This window comes from Balaenoptera physalus, assembly GCF_965194825.1.
Source record: "Balaenoptera physalus genome assembly, chromosome: 16".
NCBI lineage: Eukaryota > Metazoa > Chordata > Mammalia > Artiodactyla > Balaenopteridae > Balaenoptera > Balaenoptera physalus.
The window spans coordinates 38,552,110-38,578,358 of NC_138898.1; the positions used below are offsets into that span (position 1 = coordinate 38,552,110).

Here is a 26,249-nt window from a genome sequence, read left to right on the forward strand (position 1 = left end):
GTTTTGGCACAAAAGCACACTTAGATCAGTGGAACAGAATAGAGAGCCCAGAAATAAACCATACATATATGGTCAATTAATTTTTGACAGAGGAGACAAGAATATATAATGGGGAAAGGATAGTCTCTTCAATAAATAGTTCTGGGAAAACTGAATAGCCATGTGTAAAAGAATGAAACTGGACCCCTATCTTAAACCATACACAAAAATCAACTCAGATGGATTAAAGACTTGAATATAAGACCTGAAACCATAAAGTTCCTAGAAGAAAACATAGGAGTAAGCTGTTTGACATTGCTCTTGGAAATGGTTTGTTTTTTAGACTTGGCATTAAAAGCAAAGGCAACAAAAGCAAAAATAAACAAGTAGGACTAAATTAAACTAAAAAAAACTTCTGCTCAGCAAAGAAAACCACCAACAAAATGAAAAGGCAACCTACAGAACAGGAAAAAATACTTGCAAATCACATATTTGACAAGGAGTTAATATCCAAAATATACTGGGAAATAATAGTGAGGAATTCAGTAGTAAAAACGCCGTATTATCTAATTTAAAAATGATCAGAGTACCTGAATAGACATTTTTCTGAAGAAAACATCCAAATGGCCAACAGGTATATAAAAAGGTGCTTAACATCACTAATTATCAGGAAAATGCAAACCAAAACCACGGTGAGATACCACCTCACACCTGTTAGGATAGCTATTATTAAATAGGTAAGAGATAACAAATTCTGGCAAAGATGTGGAGAAAAGAGAACCCTTGTACACTGTTGATGGGAATGTACACTGGTACAGCCACAATGGAAAATAGTAAGGAAGTTTCTCAAGAAATTAAAAATAGAATTACTACATGATCCGGCAATCTCACTTCTGGGTATATATCCAAAGGAAACAAAATCGTTATCTGGAAGGGATATCTGTACTCCCATGCCCATTGCAGCATTATTAGCATAGAGATGGTATGGAAACAGCCTATGTGTCCATCAACGAATGAATGGATAAGAAAATGTGAATCAAAGAAATATATATATATATACAAAGGAATATTACTCAGCCTTAAAAGAGAATGAAATCCTGTCATTTGCAATAACATGGAAGAAGCTGAAGGGCTTCATGCTAAGTGAAATAAGCTAGATAGAGAATGACAAATACTATAAATGGCATCATTTGTATGTGGAATCTTAAAAAACAAAGGAAGAAGTCAAACTCATAGAAACAGAGAGTAGAAAAGTGGTTGCCAGGGTCTAGGAGATGGGGAAAAGGAAGAAGTTGGTTAAAGGTTACAAACTTTCAGCTATAAGGTCTGAGGATTGAATGTATAACGTGGTGACTATAGTTGATAACACTATATTGTAGAAATCTGCTAAGCAAGTAGAACCTAAATGTTCTCACACATAAACAAAAAAGGTAAACATGTGAGGTGATGAATGTCTTAACTCAGTGAGGGAAATCCTTTCACAATGTATATCAATTCATCATCTTGTACACTTTAAATATCTTATAATTTTGTCAATTATACCTCAGTTAAGCTGAAAAAAATCACATTCTTTATTCCTAAAGTAACCACTGATGTTCAAAAACCAGAGAATGTAACTGGATTCAGCTACAGAATGTATTAATTTGCTTAGCTCACTCTAGAACTATGAAGAGGTTCCTTTGGTTGAGTGATGTGCACAGTAAATCGAATAAACGATCTCATGCATCATGACACATGCATATGGCTTCTTATAACTTTGTTGGTTAGTTGGACAGACTTCTTTCCAACCATTGCCCCAGCAAGAACATAGGAAGAAAAGGCAGCCATGATACCCTGATCATGGGGATTCAAATAAATAACACAGTGAGATGGAAAACATTCTCAATATTTAAATTTTAACTGGCAGTACATATTTCAGGTCTTTATTTCCTCAAGATTTATTTTTAAGTTTATATGTTGGGAACTAAAGTGATAACTATTTTGCTTTTTCTAAAGTGTGGCTTAGTATGACTAAGTATGGCTTAGTCACTCCCACCATGTCCCTAAAAGACTTCAACATCTTGGATTGGGTTTATGAGAAATAATGAGCAAAGGAAAAATACTGGGTATTGACAATCAATCAAACAGATGATGCAGGCAGGCTTGCCTTCCAGGGTTTGCTATGCAGCCCTTCAAGCGGTTGAAGAGACAGTATTCGGTGAAAGGTCCATGATCACGCTTCAAGAAGTCAAGTCTCCCTCAACTGGTCTGAGACCTCTGAAATCTAGAGCCCACTGCCAGACGTCCCATTTTCACTTTGCTGTACAGGGGAGGCAGCAAAAACATTTCTAAGTTACTCCAGGAAAATAAACCCCTGGCACACTTTCCAAGGCATTTTTGCAAAGTCAGTAACTCCTCCAACAGCCATTCCCAAACTCTGGGATATCACGGATCAGCCACATTTCAAAGCAAATTTGCTGCAGCTAACATTAGAAAGAAAAAGTATCAAGAGAGGAATTACAATAAGACAAAACAAAATATAAAGCACACCAAAGAAGGCCCAGCAACCAGATTCCATCTATTATCCCAAAGTTTCATACGAAAAAACAATGACATTTGAATACTAAACTAGTAGAAAAAACATACTCTCAAAATGCGGGACCATCTCTTGAGTTGAACACAATTAACTTTATTAAAAACTTACCACGTTATTCTGATTTTTTCCCCCTGTCCACAGTTCTTTACCAGAATGTACGAACCACTGTTACTCCACCTAATGGTCTACAACTGTATACTCCTTAACACAGGACTTAATGCCATGTGAGCACATAACATTTATCATTAGTATATCAGAATATCTTTCAAATACATAATTTTTTTTGCCTTTTAACCAGAAACCTTGTAGGAGCTCCTAAAAGGCTTTGATTTTAATGAATAAATGTGCCTTGCCCTAAATTCTCTGCCCTTGGGGCTCGTGGGTGGAAATCAGGTAGGATTTTGATACGGATTCTCACTTATAGACAAATCAGCACTCTAGAATCTGTACAAGGTTATGGGAGCACACCTTTGTGGAGACCCCACACACCAGAAGGAAGGAGGCGGTGGACGTTACCTTTGGAATGCACATTGTGGGCTCGGACAAGCGAGGGTAGGTGTAGGAGCTGTAGGAGTGTCCTTGGGGGTGGGTTTTAAATGCACTTGCTCCGAAGGGCATCATGGGTTCCTGGAGCCCGGAGCCTGACCGTGACCTCTGCCGCATGGTGGGCTGAGGGCTTGTCTGACTCAGGTATGATGACTTTGGCCTCCTGTCATAGTCATCCAGGCTGGGTCCCCACTCACTTTCGCTGTACGCCAGGCTCTCCTTGGAGCACCCGCTGGTCCCTGCAGTTCTAGAAGGCGTGAATTGGAACGGATAATCCAGAGGGGAGCTGCTTGAGGCTCGCTGGTACCCCCACTTGAGGTCACTGTACTCACTGGGTTTGCTCAGTGAGTCCAAGTGTGTGTGATAATCAACAGGAAACCTGGCTCTGTTGGATTGCAAAGGCTTCATCTCAGAATAGTAGGCTTCCCCATGTTGCATTTTCATTACGTGCCCATTTTGCTTGGCCGAGTGGCTGCCTTTATAAAACGGGTCCAAATCATCTCCATAGAGACTCTTTTCTTTGTACTTTTCCGTCGCATAGTCAGCAGTGGTATCAGATTCGCTGGAATACTGTGAGAAGGTGAGGAATCCATTTTCTTCCCGATGACCTTGACCATGGCTGGAGGCTCCCTGGTCTGGGGTGGGCGGGCTTTCCTTCCTTAGGGAGTTGGAGCGGGTCACGGAGATGTTGTCGAAATCCTCCAGCAGGCCATTGATGGAGGTTTCCTTGCAGGGTTTGTTTCCTCTAACGATTGTCTGGAATAAGAAAGGGAACACTGTTTAAAGAAAACATTTCATGCTTTCAAATTGATGGAAGAATCCCACCCTGAATCCATCCAACTTAAACCACAGAGGAAAAGAGGCCCCAGGAACATTTCATTAAAAAAGATAAAAAAGTCTGTTGGTTGATTTGACTGGTGAAATAAATCAAATATTAAACAATAATCTCAAACTGCAAATTCTTCCTTACCTATCTCAATAGAGAGATCAGACATCAAAAAAACCATGTAGAAGACTATATATAGGATATTATTGTCTTATTTTCCAGTTAATTTTCCTCCACTTAATAATAAACCCTAGCTATCTAACAATAAACTGATGATTATAATTTTAAGTCTATAACTCTTTTGTTATAAAAGGTATATTTATTATCTTTTTACATTCGTTATCCAGATTATTTGCAAAATCAAAAACATTGGTACTCGAATAGTAACATACTCAGAAAGAGGTGCACATTTTTTTATACCTTTTTATGGAAGACACATAATAATTGAAGTTATCAGATTTTATAGAAGAGGAAGAAACTTTCTGAGCTGTAAATAGGGAACCGCATGAAGATTACTTGCATGATTTAATTTGTGATCAAATGTGATGTTCTTATTAAGTATATAACTGTAATGCTTTCTTGGCCACACTTCTGTGTATCATTAGTATCATCACTGCTGAATTTTGGATAGCTTGGTAATGATGTGCTTGTACCCGAATCTTAGTGACAAATTGCCAAGCCCAAATGTTCCCTTTAATGAGCCTAAATAACACTGGAATGAATAACAGGAACAGAAAGAAATCAGAAACTACTTACAAAACCAGTCAGCTGCACCTTGACAATAACAAGGTTTGCAATAAAATATGACGGGGGTGGATAAAAGAACAAAGAACAAAGTGTGACTTCAGACTTCGGGATTTCAAGAGAAAAACACCTTTGAGAAAGTAGCAAGGAGTTCAAAACTATCTCAGTTAGAACAATAGATTTCAAACTGGAAGAATAAGTCAAAGTTGTCCTAGAGCATATGTTTTTACAGATCAGTGCTTCTCCAACTATCCATAGTGAAAGACAAGGTTTGGTCTTTTTTCCCCCAATCAGTCCTGAACTAAACCCTTTGGTCTCTACCCTTTTCTTTTAAATAAACGTTTAAGTCTGGAGTACTTTCAGATTAACAGAGAGACTGCAAAGAGAGTTTTCATATATCCCTCACCTAGTCCCCTGATTGTTAACATCTTGCATTACTATTAACTAAACTCCACAGTTTATGTAGATTTCATTAGTTTTTCCCTGGTGTTCCAGGTCCCATCCAGGATACCTCATTACCTTTATTTGTCAAGTCTCCTTAGACCTGAGACAGTTCCTCAGACTTTCCTTGTTTTTGATGGCCTTGACAATTTTACCGGTCAGGTATTCTGCAGAATGTCCCTCAATTGGGTGTGTCTGAAGTTTTTCTTATGGTTAAACTGGGGTTATTGGTTTTTGGGGAGGAAGATCACAGAGTAATATACCAATTTCATTACATCATATCCAAGGTACACATGGCTCACCACTGATGATGTTGCCCTTGATCACCTGGCCAAGGTCATGGTTGCCTGGTTTCCACACTGTAAAGTTATATTCCCCTCCCTTCCCTCCCGCTTTCCACATTTCACTCTTTAGAAGCAAGTCACTAAGTGCAGCCCATACTCAAGGGGTGTCAAGTCAAGATCTACCTTCCTGGGAGGGTATATCTACATAAAGTACTTGGAATTCTTCTCCAAAGGAGACTAGGCAAGTCTCCCTATTTATTTATTCAATCATTTATTTGACTCAATAGGGCTGGAATCATGGATATTTACTTGTTTTATACTTTGGGTTATAATTCAATACAGGCATACTTCATTTTATTGTGCTTCACTTTAATGCTCTTTAAAGATTGTTTTTTGCTTTTTTTTTTTTTTTTTAACAAATTGAAGGTTTGTGACAACCCTGCCTCAAGAAAATCTATTGGCACCATTTTTCTAACAGCATTTGCTCATTTCTTGCCTTTGTGTAACATCTTGGTAATTCTCAAAATATTTCCAACCCTCCACCAGTAAAAAACATTAGAACTCGCTGAAGCCTCAGATGATGGTTAGCATTTTTCAGCAATAAAGCATTTTAAAATTAAGGTATGTACATTTTTTTAAACATAATGCTACTGTACACTTAACAGACTACAGTATAGCATAAACATAACTTTTATATGTACTGGGAATCCAACAAATGTGTGTGTCTCGATTTATTGGGGTATTTGCTTTACTGCAGTGATCTGAAGCTGAACTTGCAATATATCTGAGGTTTGCCTGTACTATGTTGGTTTGTTGCTCAAATTGTTCCAGCTTTGGTTATTAAGAGTTCTTTCAGATTGGCTGCTGTGTCCCTATGACAAGACCCCACTCTTTTATTTTTTGAGCATCTGCTTACTTTCTGGCACTATAAGGTGCTCCAGGCTCATCTTGTATTTTCCCTGTCCTTGCCCTAAAATCGGCCATTTCTCCAAGGAGCCTTGGTTCCATTTACTGGAGAATGATATTAGAAACCAATATCTGGGTGCTGGGTATGCACATTGCTACTGGGGTGTCATTGTTTCCAAGCCTCTCTCAGTAAACAGAGCTATGAAATATGCTTATGTAAAGTCACCCACGTACAGACACATCTATAATTCTATAAATCCAGCTCTATCTATATTAAATTAAACCTGAATTCAGATGGATATCTCTGAATCTAATCTAGTACCACATGGTTCATTCTAGCTTTCCCCCTTACTTGTCTGTAATCCTCACTCTCCCAACAGTGAAGAACCTGGATTCCATTATCTGCTGTTCATTTACCCATTCAATCACCGTAGATACGTACAGCAGTTTCAGAATTATGAACCCACACCACTATGGGAAACAACTGTGCCAACTAGAGTATAGTGTTTATGTGCAGGGTTTTTTTTTTTTTTACTTTAGTCTTACAGTTTGCATTCAAATCACTGTTTTTAAAAGTTACTTAGGTTGGTGTCTTTTTTCCTCACACCCCCTTCGAGGAGGTTATGTCATACACGTGTAATAATAGATTCTTTTGTCACACGCTGCATTCCATCTTGGGATGCTCTGATCTCCTGGTTGAATTTTTTTCTTTTTAATTGCATATATTAGTTCACTTTTGGTGCCAGAAAGTTCAATGGGAATTGAAAAATGCAAAGCATCATGTATTCACCACTGGCAGTGCCATACAGGTTAGTTCTACCCTCTCTCTCCTCAAATCTCCTGACCTTCCCCTAGTCAGACACTACCACTCCCCAAACCCTGTTTTTCATCCTTACAGTTTTGCCTTTTCCAGGATATCACGTGAACAGAGCCACACATTTTGGAGTCTTTTGGTCTTCCTTCTTTCACTTAGCATAATACATTTAAGGTTCATTCAGGTTGTCCTGTGAATTAATAGCCTATTCTTTTTTTCCCCGATTCCCTTTTATCACTGAATAACGTTCCTTTATATGGAATGTGGTAATTGTTTTTGTAGAGAGGGGTATACATTGATTGATTGGTTGCCAAAATAGGTGACGTTCTGTTGAAGCATCCCCCAGAGAAAGAAAGAATCATATATCATATATATACTTGGACCTCTTCTCAGAGCAATGTCTATGCAACCCCCAACAGATAAACTTGGGAGAAACAATACCTATGAACAGGAAAGAGGGAGCAGCCTGGGAAGAGGCAAAGATGAAATGGACAGCTTCTAATGCATTAAATATGAATGCTAATAACTCACCCTCTAAAGTACCAAGTCTGTTCGAGCAGCCTCCTATTGCACTGCAGGTGGGTCTTACCTGTTTACACTTCTCGTTCTCTATTTGCTCAGGTGCTTTTCAAAGCCTCTGAGACACATGTACTGTTACTTCCTGTGGATTTAAACTGTTGGCCTCCTCTTCTGTTCAATAGTGTTTGTAATAATTTTCAAGAAAATAGTATCCATTTGTTTATATCACAGTGTATCTACTAAAGGTCTTTTTAGCCAGCATTCTGGATAGAAATTATCCTCTGCACATTCCTACAGATTACCCACTACACATTCAAATGTCTTACATTTGAAAAAAATTAAAAACCAAACAATTATAAACAACTATTTCACAAATGTTTTTAATTGCCCAAGTATGTTTGTTTAGATTTCCGTGGGGATTAGAGGGTCGCTGTTTAAGCATACAAATTAACCTGTGACCTCAGAATTGGGGAGTTTGCGGTTTCTGTGCACTTGTCTTGAATAGCCAAAGTATGTTCAGTTTACATGTAAAATTATAGTAGTAAACCCAATCCACAGAATTCTATACATTTGTTAATATGGAAGTAGAAATATTAATATTGCTATGAGCTAAATGCTATTTAGAAGAAAGATAAAGACTATTTACTGAATAAGAAATATTTCAAAAAAACAAGTAGTATGTATTTATTACCCTTGTTTTGAATCTTAGGCTCACAGCACTTATCAGCCTTGTGGTACTGGGCAAGTTACCTAACCTTTTAAGTCACAGTTCCTAATCCATAATATGGCAAGAATAAATCCTTGCCTCATAGGGTTAATGTGATGATTTAATGAAATAACATGTGCGGAATAGTTGGCATGATTCCTGGCATACTAATAGTAAGTACTAATAATGGCAGTCATTTCACTATTTTATGGGAAAAATTTGCTTTTAAATTAGGTTGATAATAATTTAGGAAAATAAGAAGCTGCAAACAGATAGAAGAAATAAATCTCAGCTTTATACACTGGAAGAAAAAGGATAATTGATGTAGTAGACTCCAAAAAATTATTATTAGTAATTTTAGATAGAAATGTCTTGAATTTAAACAGTTGAACCTCAAATTACTTCCAGTTGTTATATATACTAAATAGATACTTCTTATTAGATGTAAAAAATGGGATACTTTCAAATAAACCCCACCTCCTTTCCTGTTAATATAAAAGAAGCCTGAATTCTAACTTGGGTAAGATGGTGCTTTGGGACACTAGTCCACCATCTTCTCAGTCTGCTGGCTTTCTCAATAAAGTCATTATTGCTTGCCCCAAAAACTCATCTCCTGACTTATTGGCCTGTTGTGTGGTGAGCAAAATGGGTTTGCACTTGGGAACATACTCAGAGTGTATTTTCCAGATTCTTCTATAATCAGGGTTACTTTTATAATAAAAAAAGTTAGACTGGGCCATGTTTTTCAGTATAATAGGATTCAGTAGTATATATATATATATATATATATATATATATATATATATATATATATATACATACACACACATACACACACATAGAGTATTAAATATATAATTCATATTTTATTAAATATATATAGCATAGTGTTAAATATATTATATACACATAGTGTTAAATATGTACATATTGTGTACATTTTTGATGTTATAGTTGGTTATTGCTATAGTTGTTCAATATTTCCGCCTTCCCTATGAAAGCGGAAATACTTATGTTTAACCAAAATGAAGACTTTAACAGAGCTCACCATTTTGGAACATCTTCTATAGCATCGTGATCTTACCATGAAGCTCCAAGCCTTGGAGTTATTGATGAATAAAAGCTGAGTACCACGGAAATGAATGTACGGTTGCAGACATTTGAAAAGAAGAAAATCTTATCTATAGTGAAAACAAACAAACAAAACTCCAAGAACTGAAAGCACAGTCTTTTAGCATTTTCAATGCTAAAAGGAGACCCAAAAAAATGCATTTGAAAATGTTTACTGAAGGTGTACATGAATCCCTCTTAAAGGAAACTTTTCTCTCTTTCAATGAAAACTATTAAATCAGTGTTAACAAGAAGGGGCTTACAAAATGTCAACCTTAAAAATAAATTGTTGACCCACCCTCCAAAAATTTTTTAAAAAGAAGAGTATAATAACCTTATGTAATCAGAAAAACCAGTTAAACTAGAACCGAGGCAAGATGTGTTTCCGTGACACGGGTTTCACTTTAAGGAATCCTAAGCAGCAAAGTGATGATAATGAAATCCAAACATACAGAATTGTACAACACGGTTTAACCAGGCTTCAAAAGGTAAGAACCGCTATTTATTACTGTCAGGATGTGATGTTTATTAAAGCAAGATTGTGTAGGTTTGTAGAGATCAGTAAATACAATAATTGCAAGAGTACCAGTAAATTTCACACTGCAAAACAGCCGAGCATTAAAAATCAATGCAACCCAATCTACTTGAGTTTAGTGCTGTGGTTCTCATTGTCTCTGCTCTGTGCCTGGACCAGCTCAGCACTGGCCCTGGCTCCTGGTGACAGAGGCCATATTTCATGGTGCTCCTTCCTCAGGCTGCTGGCCGGTGATAAGCTATAATGGATCTGTCCCTAAGAACAGCTGTCTCCCCTTGTTCCCGGGAAAAGATGAAAAAGTGCCTCTGCTCTCACAAACTGTATTAATCTTGACAATAATAAAGTGTGTAATTAACAGCTTTGCCCTAATAAAACCTCACATTTCTTTTCCAAAACAATGTCTTCTATCATCCTCAAGAATGTGTTTCATTTTGTCTTTCTGGTAAACACTTCTCTGGAGGTGAATAAGCCAAATAGTCCCCTGACTCAAGAATAAGCCAGGACCTCTCAGAAAATAATCGACTTTTAAACACTCCATCTAAATTCTTACTCTCTTTGCAGAGAACCAATTCCCTGTTTTTATTAAGGAATGTGGCTAGAAACACCTGAGTACATAATCACAACAAAAAGACCTGATACACTTGGATTTTTATGTGAAGAAATGTAGGCTTTTTTATCATCAAAAGAACTCAGACCTATTTTCTTTCAGTTTTCTACATACACTTTTTTGTTCTTGTTGTCTTTTTTTTTCATTTTTTAAAAATCTTTGTTTTTTAATTTTTTTTTTAAACATCTTTATTGGAGTATAATTGTTCCTTTGGTAACCACAGGGGGTGGAGCTAATTCAGCAAGTAGTTGAGAATCACATATTCCTGCAAAACATGAGAATTATGAGCAGGGTATCTCAGAGCAGAGGGGGTGATGAGGGTTTCTAACCATTAAAACCCTTTAAAATAAATTACACAAAAATCTTAATCACGTGGAATCCAAATAAGCCAATTCCTTTACTAAAAATATTATTATGTTCTGCACAAATTATTAAAAAAAGTAGAATGTATCTAAGGAAAGTTCTGTGAATTTTGCGGGGCTCAAGATTTCCTCATTAAGGTAATTGGAAAATGTTCTATTGTTGGCCATTTTCTCTGCCTTTGAAAACACAATGAATCTGACACATTTACTCATCAGTTCCATACAAGGATAACCCCTGAAGGTGACTATTTATTGTTAACTTGGCTAAGCAAACGTGTAGTTTATAGCCCTGGTTCTTGATGCTTGCAATGCGAGGCAGCTGGGCTGAAGTCAACTGAAGCCAGTTTGCCCAGAGTTAATAGTCAGAAGGGCTTTATGTTTGTATTTAAAGTCAATCTGAGACTATGAGTACCATAATTGGGAATTTAACTGTTACCTGCTTGCCGTTTTTTGCTTCTGGTGTCTAGGTAGCAAGGAAGTTTATGGAGGCATCTCTGTTCAGTAATTTATCCATTTAATTAAACCAAAAATCGTTTCTAGGTGCAGGGAGCGCTCTGAGATGAATGAGACAATATCCCACAATCTGTTTCTTAATTTGAGCATAAGATGTAAGAATTTAGTATTTTTCTTTATGCTCTCCATGTGCTATATTCACATCTTAGCCTGGCTTCCTCAAAAGCAGAGCTGAGACAATGGCTTGCATGTGAATAGTTTATTTTGGAAAGTGAGGTCAAGGAACAGTGGGGAGAGTGAAACAGGGAAGGGGGGAAGGCAATTCGGGGGTACAATATCAAGCTGGTTGTCTGTGGACAATTAGGGGTCAATTCTCAGTCTCAAAACTGAAGATTCAAGGGAATGAAGATGCAAATATTCATCTTCCCATCTCCTCTGTCAGAATGGCTGAGAGGACCCCCCTATGAATGCCACCAGGTGGCAGTAAAAAAAGTCGCCAGGTCCAAAAGCGGAGTGGTGCGACCGAGGTGACAGCAGGCTGTCTCAGCAACGGCTGGAGAAAAAAGGTTGGCCTAAAGGATGTGTGATGGGACACAAGAGGTATCCAGTACACCTGTTTTAGACATATATTGCACAATAAAAAATTTTAAATGAAGTAAGGCAGGGTTCCCTGCTCACAAACCAATGGGTGTGAATATCGGTATTCTCAATTAATGTGGTAGATATGCACCAAAGATGTGCGCTCCCTTTCCATAGGGCAACCTTATTGCTGCCAAGCTGTTCCCAGCCAGGGACCATATTTCCCAGCACCCTTTGCATCTAAATGGACCCTCAGACCAACGCTCACCCATGGACTATGAGCTGGTTGTGATATGTGTCCTTCCAGGCCAGTTACAAAGAAATGTCTTTTCTTCTCTTTATTCTCTTGTCTACCAGCTGGACGGAGAAGATCTAGCAGGATACTCTCAGAAATTGCTAGGAGATGCCGGAGCCATGTGATGGAATCTGCATTGCCCAATGACCATGTGCAATGCCATACTCTGGACAGGAACATCCACATTGGATACTGAGTGAGAAATAAACTCCTATTTTGTTGAGCTTATTTACTGAGGTTCATGCGTTAATACGTTATAGCAGCTGGAAGGAATTACCTTAACTCATGAATCATAATGATGACTATAGTGAGCCTGGAATTATAAAGCATTCCTGGAATAAAAGAGAGTAAGGAGGGACAGACTTTCCCTGGTTTCTCTATCAAGTGTGTCCAGGCTACATAGAGAATAGACTTGGGGTTGCCAGGCAGACGGGGTGGGGAGGTGGAGGGAAGGATGTACTGGGAGTTTGGGGTTAACAGATGCAACTTATTATATATAGGATAGATAAACAACAAGGTCCTACTGTATAGCACGGGGAACTATATTCAACGTCCTGTGATAAACCATAATGGAAAAGAATATAAAAAAGAATGTATATTTATGTTTAACTGAATCACTTTGCTGTATAGCAGAAATTAACACAACACTGCAAATCAACTATACTTCAAAAAAAAAAAAAAAAAAAGTGTGTCCAGGCTAATCCTCCATCATTGGCTGTGGAGCCAAGGCCACCCACACCAGCTCCAGGGATGCCAAGGGGAGCACTCTGAGTTATGAACCAGACATGCACTGATAATGAACTGCAGCACCTGGAGCCCAAGATGGAGCACTGAGAGCTGTGACTGGAACTACTTAGCTTGATGCTTGGGTATCAAGAAGAGCTGACCACAGATGAAGAAGTGTTTCATTTTTCAGTATTTCAGGATGAGACACAGACTCACACAGATAGTGAAAGAAGGCATATTCATTAGAGTGTATCACACAAGGGCCAATCCTGTAGTTTGATATTAGTCCCTGTGATAGATTGCTTGCAAAATGGGCACAACTAATCCCCTCCTGATGCGATGCGACATTGTAGTTCTTCACATTGGGAGGTGGTGAAGTCTATGTCCCCACCCTTGAATCTGGGATGGCCATATGGCTTCCTGAGACAAAAGAGGGTGGCAGAAGTGACATGATACTAATTCTTAGTCTGGGCTGCAGGAAGCCCTGCTCTCTCTGTTCCCTGCCTTTCCCAGGTGAACCAGCTTGGACTGGCCATCTGGAGGATCAGAGATGAGCCATCCCTGCTGAGACCATCCTAGACCAGCCAGCCCCAATTCATCTATGTGCCCTTCTCCTCCACGCTGGCCAGAGTAGGGAGATGCAGAAGAAAGGAGGCACAAAAGCTGGGAGCTGGGCCCATTTATACTAGGGCAGGTGAACCAGACTGCAGAAGGGGGAAAGGTCTGTGTGCCTGTGGGTAGGGAATGCTAACCCTTGATGTGGCTACAGAAAGGGGCATTTATATGAGTGGAAACTCACTAGAGATGAATCTGGGAAAACTGGCTTCTCTTAAATGGTGCTACTCATGAAGCCCCCATCATCTGCTTTTGCCCACAAAGGATGAGTCGGCATGGAGTCCAAAGAGGGGTGTGGTCAAAGCTTATCTTTGAGTGGGTTTTAGGTTTTTTTATGGCAAAATTATTTGAAATTGACATAGCCTCATGGTTATAATTTTGGTTCTTTTTATATGGACTCTAAAAAATCAGTCAAAATGGGCATTTTAATATTTATGCAGAGTTTCCTATTATCACTCAAGATTTCTTAATGAAGTCATTAGATATCAGGTTGCTTCAACAAATTTAGGGTATTTGTGAGGTAAGGCATCTGTCCCTTTCTACTCTAAGATATATTTTTTTTATTCCATCTTTTAAAAGTGCTGAAAGATTGAGATGTTTAAATATATCAAGAACTTTTCAAATGTGGTGACATTTAATGTAAAATTAAATATGTGTTTTGCATTATATTTCGATTGGACAGCATTGAGGTAGAACGGGGGTTGGCAAACAATGACCCATGGGCTAAATCTAGCCTGTTTTTGTAAACAACATCTTACTGGCACACAGCCGCATCCATTTGTGTAGCTACAGTGTGTGGCTGCTTTTGCACCACAACTGGCAGAGTTGAGTAGTTGCAACAGAGACCACATGGCCCTCAAAATGTAAAATATTTACTATCAAGCCCTTTACATAAAATGTTTGCATAAAATCTACAGTATCACTAGTTGGACAGGAACATTTTTTGGGGAAAACTGTTCTAGTATTTGATTCATGTGCCACGACAAAAAAGAAGAAAGACTCCCAGTAAGTTGGGTGTGTGGTTTCAGAGGGATGTGGTCACTTGGCACCAAAGGACCACTCTTGGCTCATGGACAATCTGTGGTTCTGTGGCAGAAGGGACATGAAACACAGGTCTCCCCACTCCTGAAGCAATTCAGTTTGTGGGCCAAGTCAATCCACTAGAATAAGAAACCACACCCTGTTCTCAAAGGAATTTTCAAGTGACAGTAGAGAAGCAAGTTGGCTGAGTTTTGCTGGGTGTTGAGCTCAACATTAGGCATCACAGATGAGATGGGCATAAGCAAGAGTTGGGCACTCCCCTCCCCCATGTAAGATGTGAGCTTTAAATAATTTGTGAGATGATTGAAATGGCTGCCATCATTCCATGCACTGGTTTAAAAGAGCTTCCAGTCACTAACATTGACTTAAACAGTCACTGTGTGCCAAGACAATAAGTGTTTTTCCCATATTTAATCCTTACAACAAGACTCTGAGATAGGGGCTTTATTACCCCTTTGTACAATGCAAGGAAATAAGACTCAGAGAAGCCAAGTTACTTGCCCGATATCACTCAGCTGGCAGGTGCAGGGTTTGAAAGCCAGGCCCACTCTTATCTATTACAAATACTACTTCTTAAGATATATGGAAATCACAGCACCTCTGTCAGCACACACAACTCTACCCTCTGAAGGGGTAGAAAAGACAGCAAAAGCATCAGGACAAGCTGTATCACTTTGTGATACAATGAAGGGAATGTAAGCAAACTCCATGGCAAGCAAAAATAAAATATTTCCAGAAACAAAACTTTCCTAAGAAAGGATGTTTAAAACTCAGAATTATGGGAACTGGGGAAAAACAAGTTGAATGCTCTTTGGAATAATTAGCCCTTGCAGCAACTTCAAAATTCTGTCACTGTAACAAAAGAAGTATCTTGTTACATCGCATTTGCTCAAGATTCTGACATTTAAAAATTTAATAACTAACAAAATGTGTAGTATATGCATTGATTACCACTCTCCCCCTGTAAAGACAAACCGAGTCTTGAAATATTGCTAATATGCAATGCTAAATGTCAACATTTTTTGCTTTCTCTGATAGGCTATACAAGGAAGCACAAGGCATGTTTATTTTAAATTTGGTCAACAGAATTTTACATTTGAGTGTCCAAAACATTGTTATTTTTTTTAACCTGACATTTTAAGCAATCTTAACAAACATAAAAATGATCTCTTCAAGGCATAATAAATGTTAAGAAACTTGTTAATCTGTAAATAAAACTGCTAGGTGGTTAAATGACATTTAAAGTATAAAGTTAGTATTAAAATAATGTACTTAATATTTCAGAAATGGACTGGCCTTAGATGCCAAACAAATAATATGCCCCTCTGAGGAAAAAGTGGAGAAAAGCTGGGCTCCACATTTTCCAAATATTTCAGAAATATACAAAATATTCCTAGTTATTAGGAATAATTATTAATTATTTATTAAATAATAATAATATTATTAATAGTTATTAATCCATTTCTTTTTGGTGATCAAAGTCAGAATAATCACTTCCCCTTCCAGGGGAAGGATGTTCATTGGGAAGAAGCCCAAGGGAACAAGGGAACTTTCCGGGTGATGAAAAATTTCTATATTTTGATCTGGGTTGTGGTCACACGAATATATATATGTAAAAATTCAGCAAGCTGTACACTTATGATTTGCCTTTTATTATATGTAAATTATTTTGTTAAAATGTATTGGAATGACACCAAACCAAGTGGTTGCTTGTCTTTTCTAGCAAATACGTAGCACCCTGAAGGCAGCTTCTGCAAATGTGGGACACTGGATATATCCCAGAATGCATATTTGCCAGGCAGTTGCCATGGATGACTAACAGGAGGTAAGTAGCAATGAGGGATAGAATGGATGAACTATGAGTTTAAGTTGGAAGGTGATTAATAAAGGAGGGGGAAGATAGGTAAGGATAATGGGTCAACGTCGCAAGATTGGACGTCTAAGGATGGGAGAAGAACAGGTGTTGTGGGGTGTGGCTGTGGGATGGGAGCTGAGTCAGAGAGATGGCAACGTCCATCAAAGACATAGAACTGCACACTGAATACTCTAGTACCTTAGCAAGTGTCAAAGAAATGACGTTCTTAAGAGTTGGGAGGCTCCTTTCATCTTTAATGTCCTCACCATTCCCACTGCTAGGGCCTCATGCCTCTCTAGCTATTAACTTGGCTCACGCAGAGAAACCTGCAAGTCGGTGGGGCTTTCCTTCTGCACAGCAGAGGTGCTAAGTCCTCAGTGTTTGATTGTACAGAATAAAATCACGTGGTTTCTCTTTTTTTTTTTTGCAAAATGAGACATTTTTTACAAGAATATGAATGTATGTATGTATGTACCTATCTCTCCCTCCAGCACAAATATAAGATTTGCTCACACTTAAATGATTTTATTTCTTTAAAACCTAATGAAATGTTTAAGACTGCACCTTGAGGTTTTCCGATAGCTCTTAGCAAAGGCTAAAGCAGTGAGAGCTTCAGCACCATCTGGCAGTTTCAACTGCAGCGGCTGTCAGCCAGAGTGACACATAGGAGTCACCTGGGGAGTTTACGAACGTTTTTGAGGCCAAGGTGTCTCCCCAGACCAATTACAGCTTTGGTGGTGGTTCCAGGTGTCAGTAATCTCTAAAGATCCCTAGGTGAGCCCTGTGTGCAGCCAAATTTGGGAACGATGCTGCTAGTAGCCTTCCCCCGCTACTACTCTAAGTGTGGTCCCAGACCAGCAACAACCCCTGGAAGCATGTTAGGACTGCAGAATCTCAGCTCAACTTCCAATCAGAATTTGCATTTTAACAAAGCTTCCAGGTAATTCATATACACACTGAAGTCTGAACAGCAGTGGTGGATCATTTGTGTGATGTCCCCTTTTCACAACTCAAAAAAAATTTCAATTCAATAGAAATTTTGAAAATCAGTCAATTCTTTCAGTGATAAATATATATACACACACTCATATGCATATATATTTAGTTATAACATTTGTATATTTAGATGTATCTATATTTAGATGTATCTATATCTGTAGATATACATTATCATAGAGAAAATATTCCCTAGTCTTTGAACTCCAGTTAATAGAGTCATTTGTTTTATAAAGAAAAGAAACAGCCATCCAAAGCGGAAAAGGGAAAATGATTGATTCATAACACAAAGGGAAGCTCTGGGTTATTATGTTCCTAGAACATGTTCTGTGACTTAATGCTAGAGCACATTTATCCTATTATGACTGTGTTCAAACATCCCAGAGGGAAAGTTTAAGGCTGGAATGAAGGAGTCCAGAAAGAGTTTACTGGTAATCTTGTTCACGCACTCAGGGATACTAACAGAACAGCAAGAGCCCTTGCACCAGCACAGAGAGAAAACCCACTACTCTCCCTTTAGGCAGATGGCAGCTACCTGGCCAAATTTAAAGAGGGGGTGATTTTACAACTCCCCTTCCCTAAATTATATCTTAGATTAAGCTGGGATACACACAACACCCACACATGAACCCCAGAAGAGACTCAAACAATATTATCTTTCCTTTTTCTAAAGCCATATTCCATCAATTGTGTTTCTTGTGATGACAACAGATTTAACAAAAAGACACCATACGAAACAGATGAAATCCAGTCCTGCTTTTGCCTTAGGAACTTTCTCGAAGTCATGGTTCATAATGTCATTGTGTCCTCACTGAAAGACCTCATGAAACACTTATTTACAAATTGGAGTTAGCAAGCTTTGCTTTCCTGTAGGAAAGACTGTTTCTCTCATTCCCTGTCTCTGTTGAAAAAAAACAATTTTGCAACCATTTTAACTCGACTCTCAGGAGGCTTGAAAAAAAATCAAATTTATACACTAACTTGATTATGTTCACGTGTGAGGTTTTCACATTTGTGTCCTTTATTATTCTTTTTTCTCTTCCATGATTTATATTTTTCAGTCCTTAATCTTGTATTTATAATTTGACAAACTTTTATTATGGGGGATTTCATCGTACATAAGTGCCAATCCTTTTGGGGAACAAAATAGGTTTAAAAAATTCCCTTCAGTACCAGTTCCAGTATTTAAACTTCTTCCCTTGTAAGGACATTTAAATAATTCTCAGCAATTTATAAATCCCTTAATCCTACATCCAACACAGTACACTGGAGTAAGGTCATCAGTTAGGGTCTGTTGAAGGTTGGGTGTACTTATTAAGAAAATACTAGCTCATTGCATGGAGGGAAAACCTAATCAAAAACTGCTAACATCTTTAGCACATTAGAGACAGACTACAGATGTAATAGGGAAGAACAAATCTGACTTCATACTGGATCTGTTTCTTTTACTTTAACCTTTGTATCCTGTCTCTTTTGCTACAAATTAAGAATGTTGTCAATAGCCTGAAACACACAGGATAGCCCATTCTCAAGGCTCTGACCTTTAAAGATATAACACTTTTCCAGTCATAGAGAGATAAAAAAGTTGCAGAACAGAGAATATCATTTGTCTTGTTGGGGGTTTACAGGAATACCATGACTTGACCTACCTGGACAGCTGCAAGAACAAAGGATTCACCCACAAGGACTCAGAGGCAAAGAATATACAAATCAATTTTCACTGCAAAGTAAAGGAGCTGTTACAGTGGAGGATTACTGGACTGAATGTCAATATTATGACATAGCATGAGTGTGTTTCGTGTTTGGTAATTGCAATCATTGTTGCTTTTGTTGTGGTCATCCATTTACAATGCTTGGTGTCAGTCTATTTATCTCTTGTAAAAATAAAATACAGTGTGTGTGTGTGAAAAAAAAAAAAAGAACAAAGGATTCAGACACCAAGAAGTTTGTACCAACCAACCATACCCCCTTCCGCTTTAATATAAAAGAAGCCTGAATTCTAACTTGGATAAAATGGTGCTTTGGGACGCTAGTCCACTATCTTCTCGGTCTACTGCCTTTCCGAATAAAGTCACTATTCCTTGCTCCGACCACTTGTCTCTCGATTAGCCTGTGTGCAGTGCAGCAGTATGAGGTTGGACTCAATAACAGAGAAGTGGTAGCTTGGCAAGCTTTTAAAAATCCTTATTCCCAGATTGCACCCAAGAACAAAGAAATAAGGACCTCTGGAGTAGAGCCCTGGCATCAGTATTTCTAAACTTCTCCCAGTGATTCCAATGATTAGCCAAGGTTGAAAACCAGTGTCCCAATGCAATACATCTCAAGCTCTAGCCTATACACAAATGCCCAGGGCATCCTGTAAGTTTGCAGTCTCTAGTTCAGCAGGTCTGGTGTGGGGCATGAATTTCTGAGTTTCTAACAAGCTCTTGCGTGAGGCTGATGGTCTGAAGGACAACTTTAAGTTGCAAAGTCCTAAAGAACAGATCAGGTTCCTTGGATAACTGAGCTGGAGTCTGTATAGTCTAAGGAAAATGAGATCACCACTGTGTCCTAGAGAGAGCATGGGATTATGAGTTCAGCAATCCGGGTTCTAGTCCAAGTTTGGTCATTGGTAACTATGAAGCCTTTGTCAAGCTGCTTTAACTTGCTGGGTCTATGGTTCCCGTTTGTGCTGAGATCTGCCTGGCTCCCTTCCAGCTCCAAAATTCTGTTGTTTTGAAGACTCTCCACATTCCAGCTGCTCCAAGGAGTTACAGCTCCTACCAAGTGCCAAGTTTGCAAACGAGCTGGCTTGACTGAAAAATAATCCTGACAGGTGCTTAATGCCTGGGGGAGAAAATTATGTGCGCTTACTGGAGTTTGTGTATACTTTCCTACACTTTTAAATTCCTAGATCAGACACTGACCTTCTATTGTAAACAACTCCTAGGTTAGATACATGAGCCCATCCTGCCTCAAACCATTTGGTGTCTTGACATGTTCTGTATTAACAATGTCAAACTGTGGTAGGTTGATGTAAAAATGGTGCCAATTTTCCTCTCCTGTCTGTATCCAGGTCCATTCCAATGTGACTCTGCAGCTCCTCCTATCAGAAGATGGCGTCTGTTTCTCTTCCCCTTTGGCCACATGACTTGCTCTGGCCAATAGAACACAGTCAAAGTGATGTCATACCTATCCAAGCCTACATCTCTAGAGGCTGTGCAGCTTTGGACCCTGCCCACTTGCCATGAGAACAAGCCTAAGTTAGCCTGATGAACAATGAGGGACACATAGAGCAAAGATGGGTGAGCCCAGCTGAGCCTATCCTAGACCAGCCAGCCTCCAACCCACTCAGCAGCTGACTCTAGATGCTTGAGTGAGCCCAGATGAGATGAGAAGACCTGCCAGCTGAGCATACCTCAAACTGCCAACTTGCAGAATTGTGAAGAACAACAAATGCTTATTGTTCTCAGCTCTTAAAAAAAACATGGTAAAATATAAAATTTACCATTTTAACCATATTTAAGTGTATAGTTCAGTGGCATTAGTTACATTCACGTTGTTGGGCAACCATCACCACTATGCATTTCCAGAACTTTTTCATCATCCCAAATAGAAACTGTGCCCATTAAAAAAATAACTCCCCATCTGCCTCCCCTGAGTCTCTGGTAACCTCAAATCTACTTTCTTTCTCCACAAATTTGCCTATTCTTTGTGTCTCATATAAGTGGAATCATACAGTATTTGTCAGTTTGTGTCTGTTTTATTTCACTTAGCATAATGATTTCAAGGCTCATGTTGTAGCATGTGTTTGAATTTCATTCCTTTTTAAGGCTGAATTATATCTTATTATATGTATATACCACATCTTGTTTATCCATCCATCTATTGATGGATCAATTTTTGGATTTTGAATAATGCTGTTATGAACATCAGGGTACAAATATCTGAGTCCCTACTTTGAATTCTTTGGGGGTATGTAACAATAAGAATTGCTGTTTCATATGGTAAGTCTATGTTTAACTTTTGAGGAACCAACAAACTGTTTTCCACAGCAGCTACATCATTTTACATTCTCACTAGCAATGCATGAGGGTTCCAATTTCTCCACATCCTTGGAACTTTTTACTTTCCATTTTTATTTATTAGAAAAAAAATTTATAATAACCATCCTAATGAATGTGAAGTGGTATTTCATTGTGGTTTTGATTTGCATTTTCCCCAGTGATGACCAGTGATGTTGAACATTTTTTCATACACCATTTGTATATCTTCTTTGTAGGATGTATATTCAAGTCCTTTGCCCATTTTTAAATTGTTTTGTTGTTGTTGAGTTGGAGTTCTTTATATATCCTGGATATTAACTTCTTAGTAGGCAAATGCTTTGCAAATATTTTCTCACATTTGTGGCTGTGTTTTCACTCTCTTGAGAGTGTCTTTTGACGTACAAGGTTTTGATGAAATCCAGTTTATTGACTTTTTGCTTTTGGTGCCTGTGCTTTTGGTGTCATATCCAAGAAATCACTGCCAAATACAAAGTCATAAAGCTTTTCCATTATGCTTTCTCCTAAGTGTTTTATAGTTTTAGCTCTTATGTTTATGTCATTGATTCATTTTGAGTTAATTTCTGTATATGGTATAAGGTAAGCCTCCAACTTCATTCTTTTGCATGTGGATATCCAGTTTTCTCAGTACCATTTGTTAAAAAGATTGCTCTTTCCCCATCCAATGGTCTTGACACCCTTATCAAAAATCATTTGACCAAAAATGTGAGGGTATGTTTCTGGGTTCTATATTCTCTTCCATTGGTTTAGATGTCTATTCTCATGCCAGCACCATACTTTGGTTTTTATTATTGTAATACTTTTCTTATTGTTTTGTAAGTTTTGAAATCACTAAGTGTGAGTTCCCCAACCTTGTTCTTTAAGAAGAATGTTTGGTTATTTGGGGGTCCCTTGAGATTCCATATGAGTTTCAGGATGGGTTTTTTCTGTTTCTGCAAGAAACGCTGCTGAGATTTAGATAGGGATTGCACTGATCTGTAGATCACTTTGTGCAGTATTGTCATCTTAACAATATTAAGTCTTCTAATCCATTAACACAGGATGTCTTTCCATTTATTTATGTCTTCTTTAATTTCTTTCAGGAATACTTGGTAGTTTTCAGCATGTTTTAAGCTCTTTGGTTTTGGTGTGCTTTGTTACACAACCTTATTTGTGATAACAGATGACTTTATTGAGAAAGCTCCCAGCAAGAGATTAAACTTCCTCATTTGTAAAACAGGTTGTCAGGGAAACTGCTTCTCCCCTGTCCTCATGTTTCCATGATGGGTCTTCCACTGGAATAATGCTTTTATTCTCTTGCCTCCACTACTCACTTGTCTGCATGAGACAGGGAGTGTGGCTTACCTGATGGAGGGGAGAGGAGAAGGGTTAGGGCAAGTACATGGCTTGAGGACCCTTCTCTTTATTTTTCTGGACAGTCTTCCTGTCTGCATGGCTTGGGTATTCTTCTACTTCCATGTGTCAAGGACCCAGAACTTCTTGTCCAGAGGTCAGCAATCCCATTCTGACACCATACTGGTAGGTGATGAGTGTATGTGGAAGTGATCCTCCCTCCCCTGGGTCAATATCAGCTTTGCAGAGCTCTTTCCTATACTTAAGCTGGAGGGTGTGGTGGAGGTGTGTATTATATGAGGCCTCATTCGCAAATGAGGCTTCACAATCATAAAGCTGATTTCTGGATTTCGATCTCTTTCCCACAGCATAAACACCAAGATGTCCACATTGCCCTAACCTCATGTGCAATTCTAATTATTTGAATTGGTCCTGGAAATGAGAAGAGGCCACACAGGAGAATTCAGGAATTGAAGGAGGAAAGTGCTGCTGGTGGGATGGTGGAGAGAAGAGATCAGGAGAGAAAAAGAGTCCAAAGGGAAAGGGCAGATCTGTTACAATCAAGGTACCCTTTATTAATCACTCACTATGTGCTATCCTCCATCTATTGTTTTTAATCTTCCCAGCAGCTCTAGGAGGCAAGTACTATTATGCTTCATGTTACAAATGACCAAAGAGAAGTTATCAAGGTTTGAAACTTGTTAATGGTTGTAATAGATGAAATATTGTTTTAATTCTTTACCCCCCTCCCCATAATGATTATAAATTCAACCCTTTGTACATGATGTTTTAGTGCCTCTCAGTAGAGTATGTGGAATATATATATATATCCCCAATCCATTGACTTTGAGCTTAGCCATGGGTCTTGCTTTGGCCATTGAAGTGTTGGTGAATAGACACAAGCAGAGGCTTTCATGTGCTTGCATGGTTTGGCTTGGTTCCTTGAGTTCTTGCCATCTTCCCTGAAAAGAACCTGACTTGGGCACTTGCTCATCCAAGAATACCAAGAGGCATCCAAAACGGACTTGAACCCGACCTAAACCCTGAAGCCAACTTCAGCCATCCTGAAGCTTGAAGCAGAGTGACCCTACCAACCTACAGACCCAAGAGTAAGAAAAATAAGTGTTTGTACTTATAAGCCATTACATTTTGGAGGTTGTTTGTTAGGCAGCATTTTTGAAACCATAGTTGACTAATACAGTGATGAAGTCAGGATTAAATTCCAGGACTGTCTGAATTCAAAGCCTTTGCTCCGAACCTCCCTAATATACAACCTAGGGAATCACATTGCCCATGGCTAGCCGCATTATATTCAGGTGGAGTAGAGCCCCTTGGTGTCTGGGATGTGCTTAGTACAGATGCTCACATGCCACGGATTAATCATCTTTATAGATAAAGCTTCAGGCTGATTTGTCAGTTCCTCAGAATCTAAAGATTTCTTTTGCACTTCTTTAATCATTTTGCACTGCAGGACTTTTCCATGCTACATTGGAAGCTAGTAAAAAGCTTGGTTTACATGCAACATTTGACAGAGCTGAGATTTCAGAGCTGCTCCAAATCAGTCAAACATGACCACAGCATCTGAGCAAAATGCCGAAAGGACGCACTTTATCAACCAAAGTTTGCTTTCCTCTCAGGGAATAATTTGAACTTAATCCAAGGAATTCCTCATCTTGCATGAATTGATATGTAATACAGCTTTTGCAGGCAAAAATAGCCATTTACTTAATCTAGTCTTTAACCAGAAAACAACACAACAAAATAAAAAAACAAAAAGCAAGCAAGCAAATGAACAAAAGAAAAATAACATGTACAATCAGTCATGCACTTTAGTTCCTATTCCTCTAAATCACAGATGGTTGAGACAGAGGAGTCTTTAATGGAAAAGCCAAGTTGATTTATTTTACCCCATTTGGTCTTGGCACAGAACCCAGGAAGCTGGATGGGACCACTTTCAATATAGAAGCATCACAAAACATAGCAGGCTGGTAGGTATAGTGGCCTGGAGAGGAAAGATCACAGCTGCCTCTAGATACAAAAATAGCCAAAATCCCTATTAGCTACCTGGCCAATGACATAATGGCTTTCTGGGTAGATGGAACACTTAAGGAGGGATGCCCTCTGGCCTCTCCCAGAAGTGCCTCTAGGTGGGGAGGGAGGACAGGTAAGCAGCAACCAGCTTTACCTGGTGGGGAGAGGCGGCCATCCATTTCTCCATTTCTATCCACTCCTTCTCCTCTGTTCTTCCTCCCGTTTCTGCGAATCCCTTCCCCTTATGCCACCTCATTCCCCAAAGGCTTCAAGTTCTGTCCTACTTTAAACAGAGAATCAGTACTTCCTGGTACTTGAGGGTTTCTGTCTCCCCCTAGCTGGTCTCCAATTCACACAGGGCTTCTGCCCCAGAGGAAAATTCAGGACTGTCTTTCCACATTGTTCACAGTGAGTAGCCAATGTCCCTTCTGCATATTAGTCAACCCACACCCTCTGGAGCCACAGGCCATGACCGTCCTCCAAGACCCTGTCTCTAAACAGCTTCTGGATTCGAGTTTTTCTAGTGCTTTTAATGTGTTACACACTGTTTAAAGTTCTCTCTCTCTCCCTCCCTCCACCCCTCTCTGTTTCTCTCTCTATTTAATCTTCGTAACAACTTTATGAGGTCTGTACTACTATTATCCCCATTTTACAGATGTGGAACTGAGGCCTGACCCAGTAAGTAGGAAAGCTGTGTACTTGAACCCAGGCCTTCCAGCCAGCACATCCACATGGCTAAAAAAAATGATTATCTTTTGGGATTTATGTTAAGGGCTTTACATACATTTTCAAATTTAATCTACTCAACAACCCTGTAAGATTGGCAGAATTATTATCACCCTATGACATGAGGAAAGTGGGGTATGGAGGTTAGCTTACTCAGTCATGGTCACCCAGCCTGTTTAAGTGGAGGAATCAAGGTTTGAACCTAGGTTGCTTTAGATCCAAAAGCTTTTGCTCTTAAAGAGTTTTAAATCCCTATTCAAAATGGTTGCCTCCAAACTTGGGAAACTCTGCCCCTTTGTCACCCACACACCAACACCAGCCTTTCTCCTCTCTCCTTATACTCTGGAGGGAAGAGAAAGATGCCTGATTGTCTTGACACTATTTTCTTCCCTCAGAGGGGCCACTGAATGCTGAAACCAAGCATCCTGTGGGAGGGAGGGAAAAACCCAGGGCTTGTACAAGCAACCATGGGTGTTACCTGGGATGTTACCCTATTCAGAGGCATTTGGTACCCCATCAGGGAACTGCAGAGAGAACAGGTATCCTAATCTGGGTTATTCTGAAAGCAGACCCTAATGAAGGTCTTTAGTTCTTTACATGGGA

At 39.0% G+C, this 26,249-nt stretch overlaps 1 protein-coding gene and 1 long non-coding RNA gene across 6 annotated transcripts in view; both read right to left on the reverse strand.

The window, feature by feature from the left end:
• The window catches only part of LOC309644516, a 578,167-nt gene that overhangs the window by 261,461 nt on the left and 290,457 nt on the right, over nucleotides 1-26,249 (reverse strand). The window lies entirely within an intron of this gene.
• PAK5 (p21 (RAC1) activated kinase 5) overlaps nucleotides 1-26,249 on the reverse strand; it is a 319,504-nt gene that overhangs the window by 42,048 nt on the left and 251,207 nt on the right. For all 5 annotated transcript variants that reach the window (XM_082428216.1, XM_082428217.1, XM_082428218.1 and 2 more), the window contains one exon: nucleotides 3,071-3,856. In XM_082428216.1, coding sequence (XP_082284342.1) covers nucleotides 3,071-3,856 — 786 coding nt within the window. The remainder of the gene's footprint in view (nucleotides 1-3,070; nucleotides 3,857-26,249) is intronic.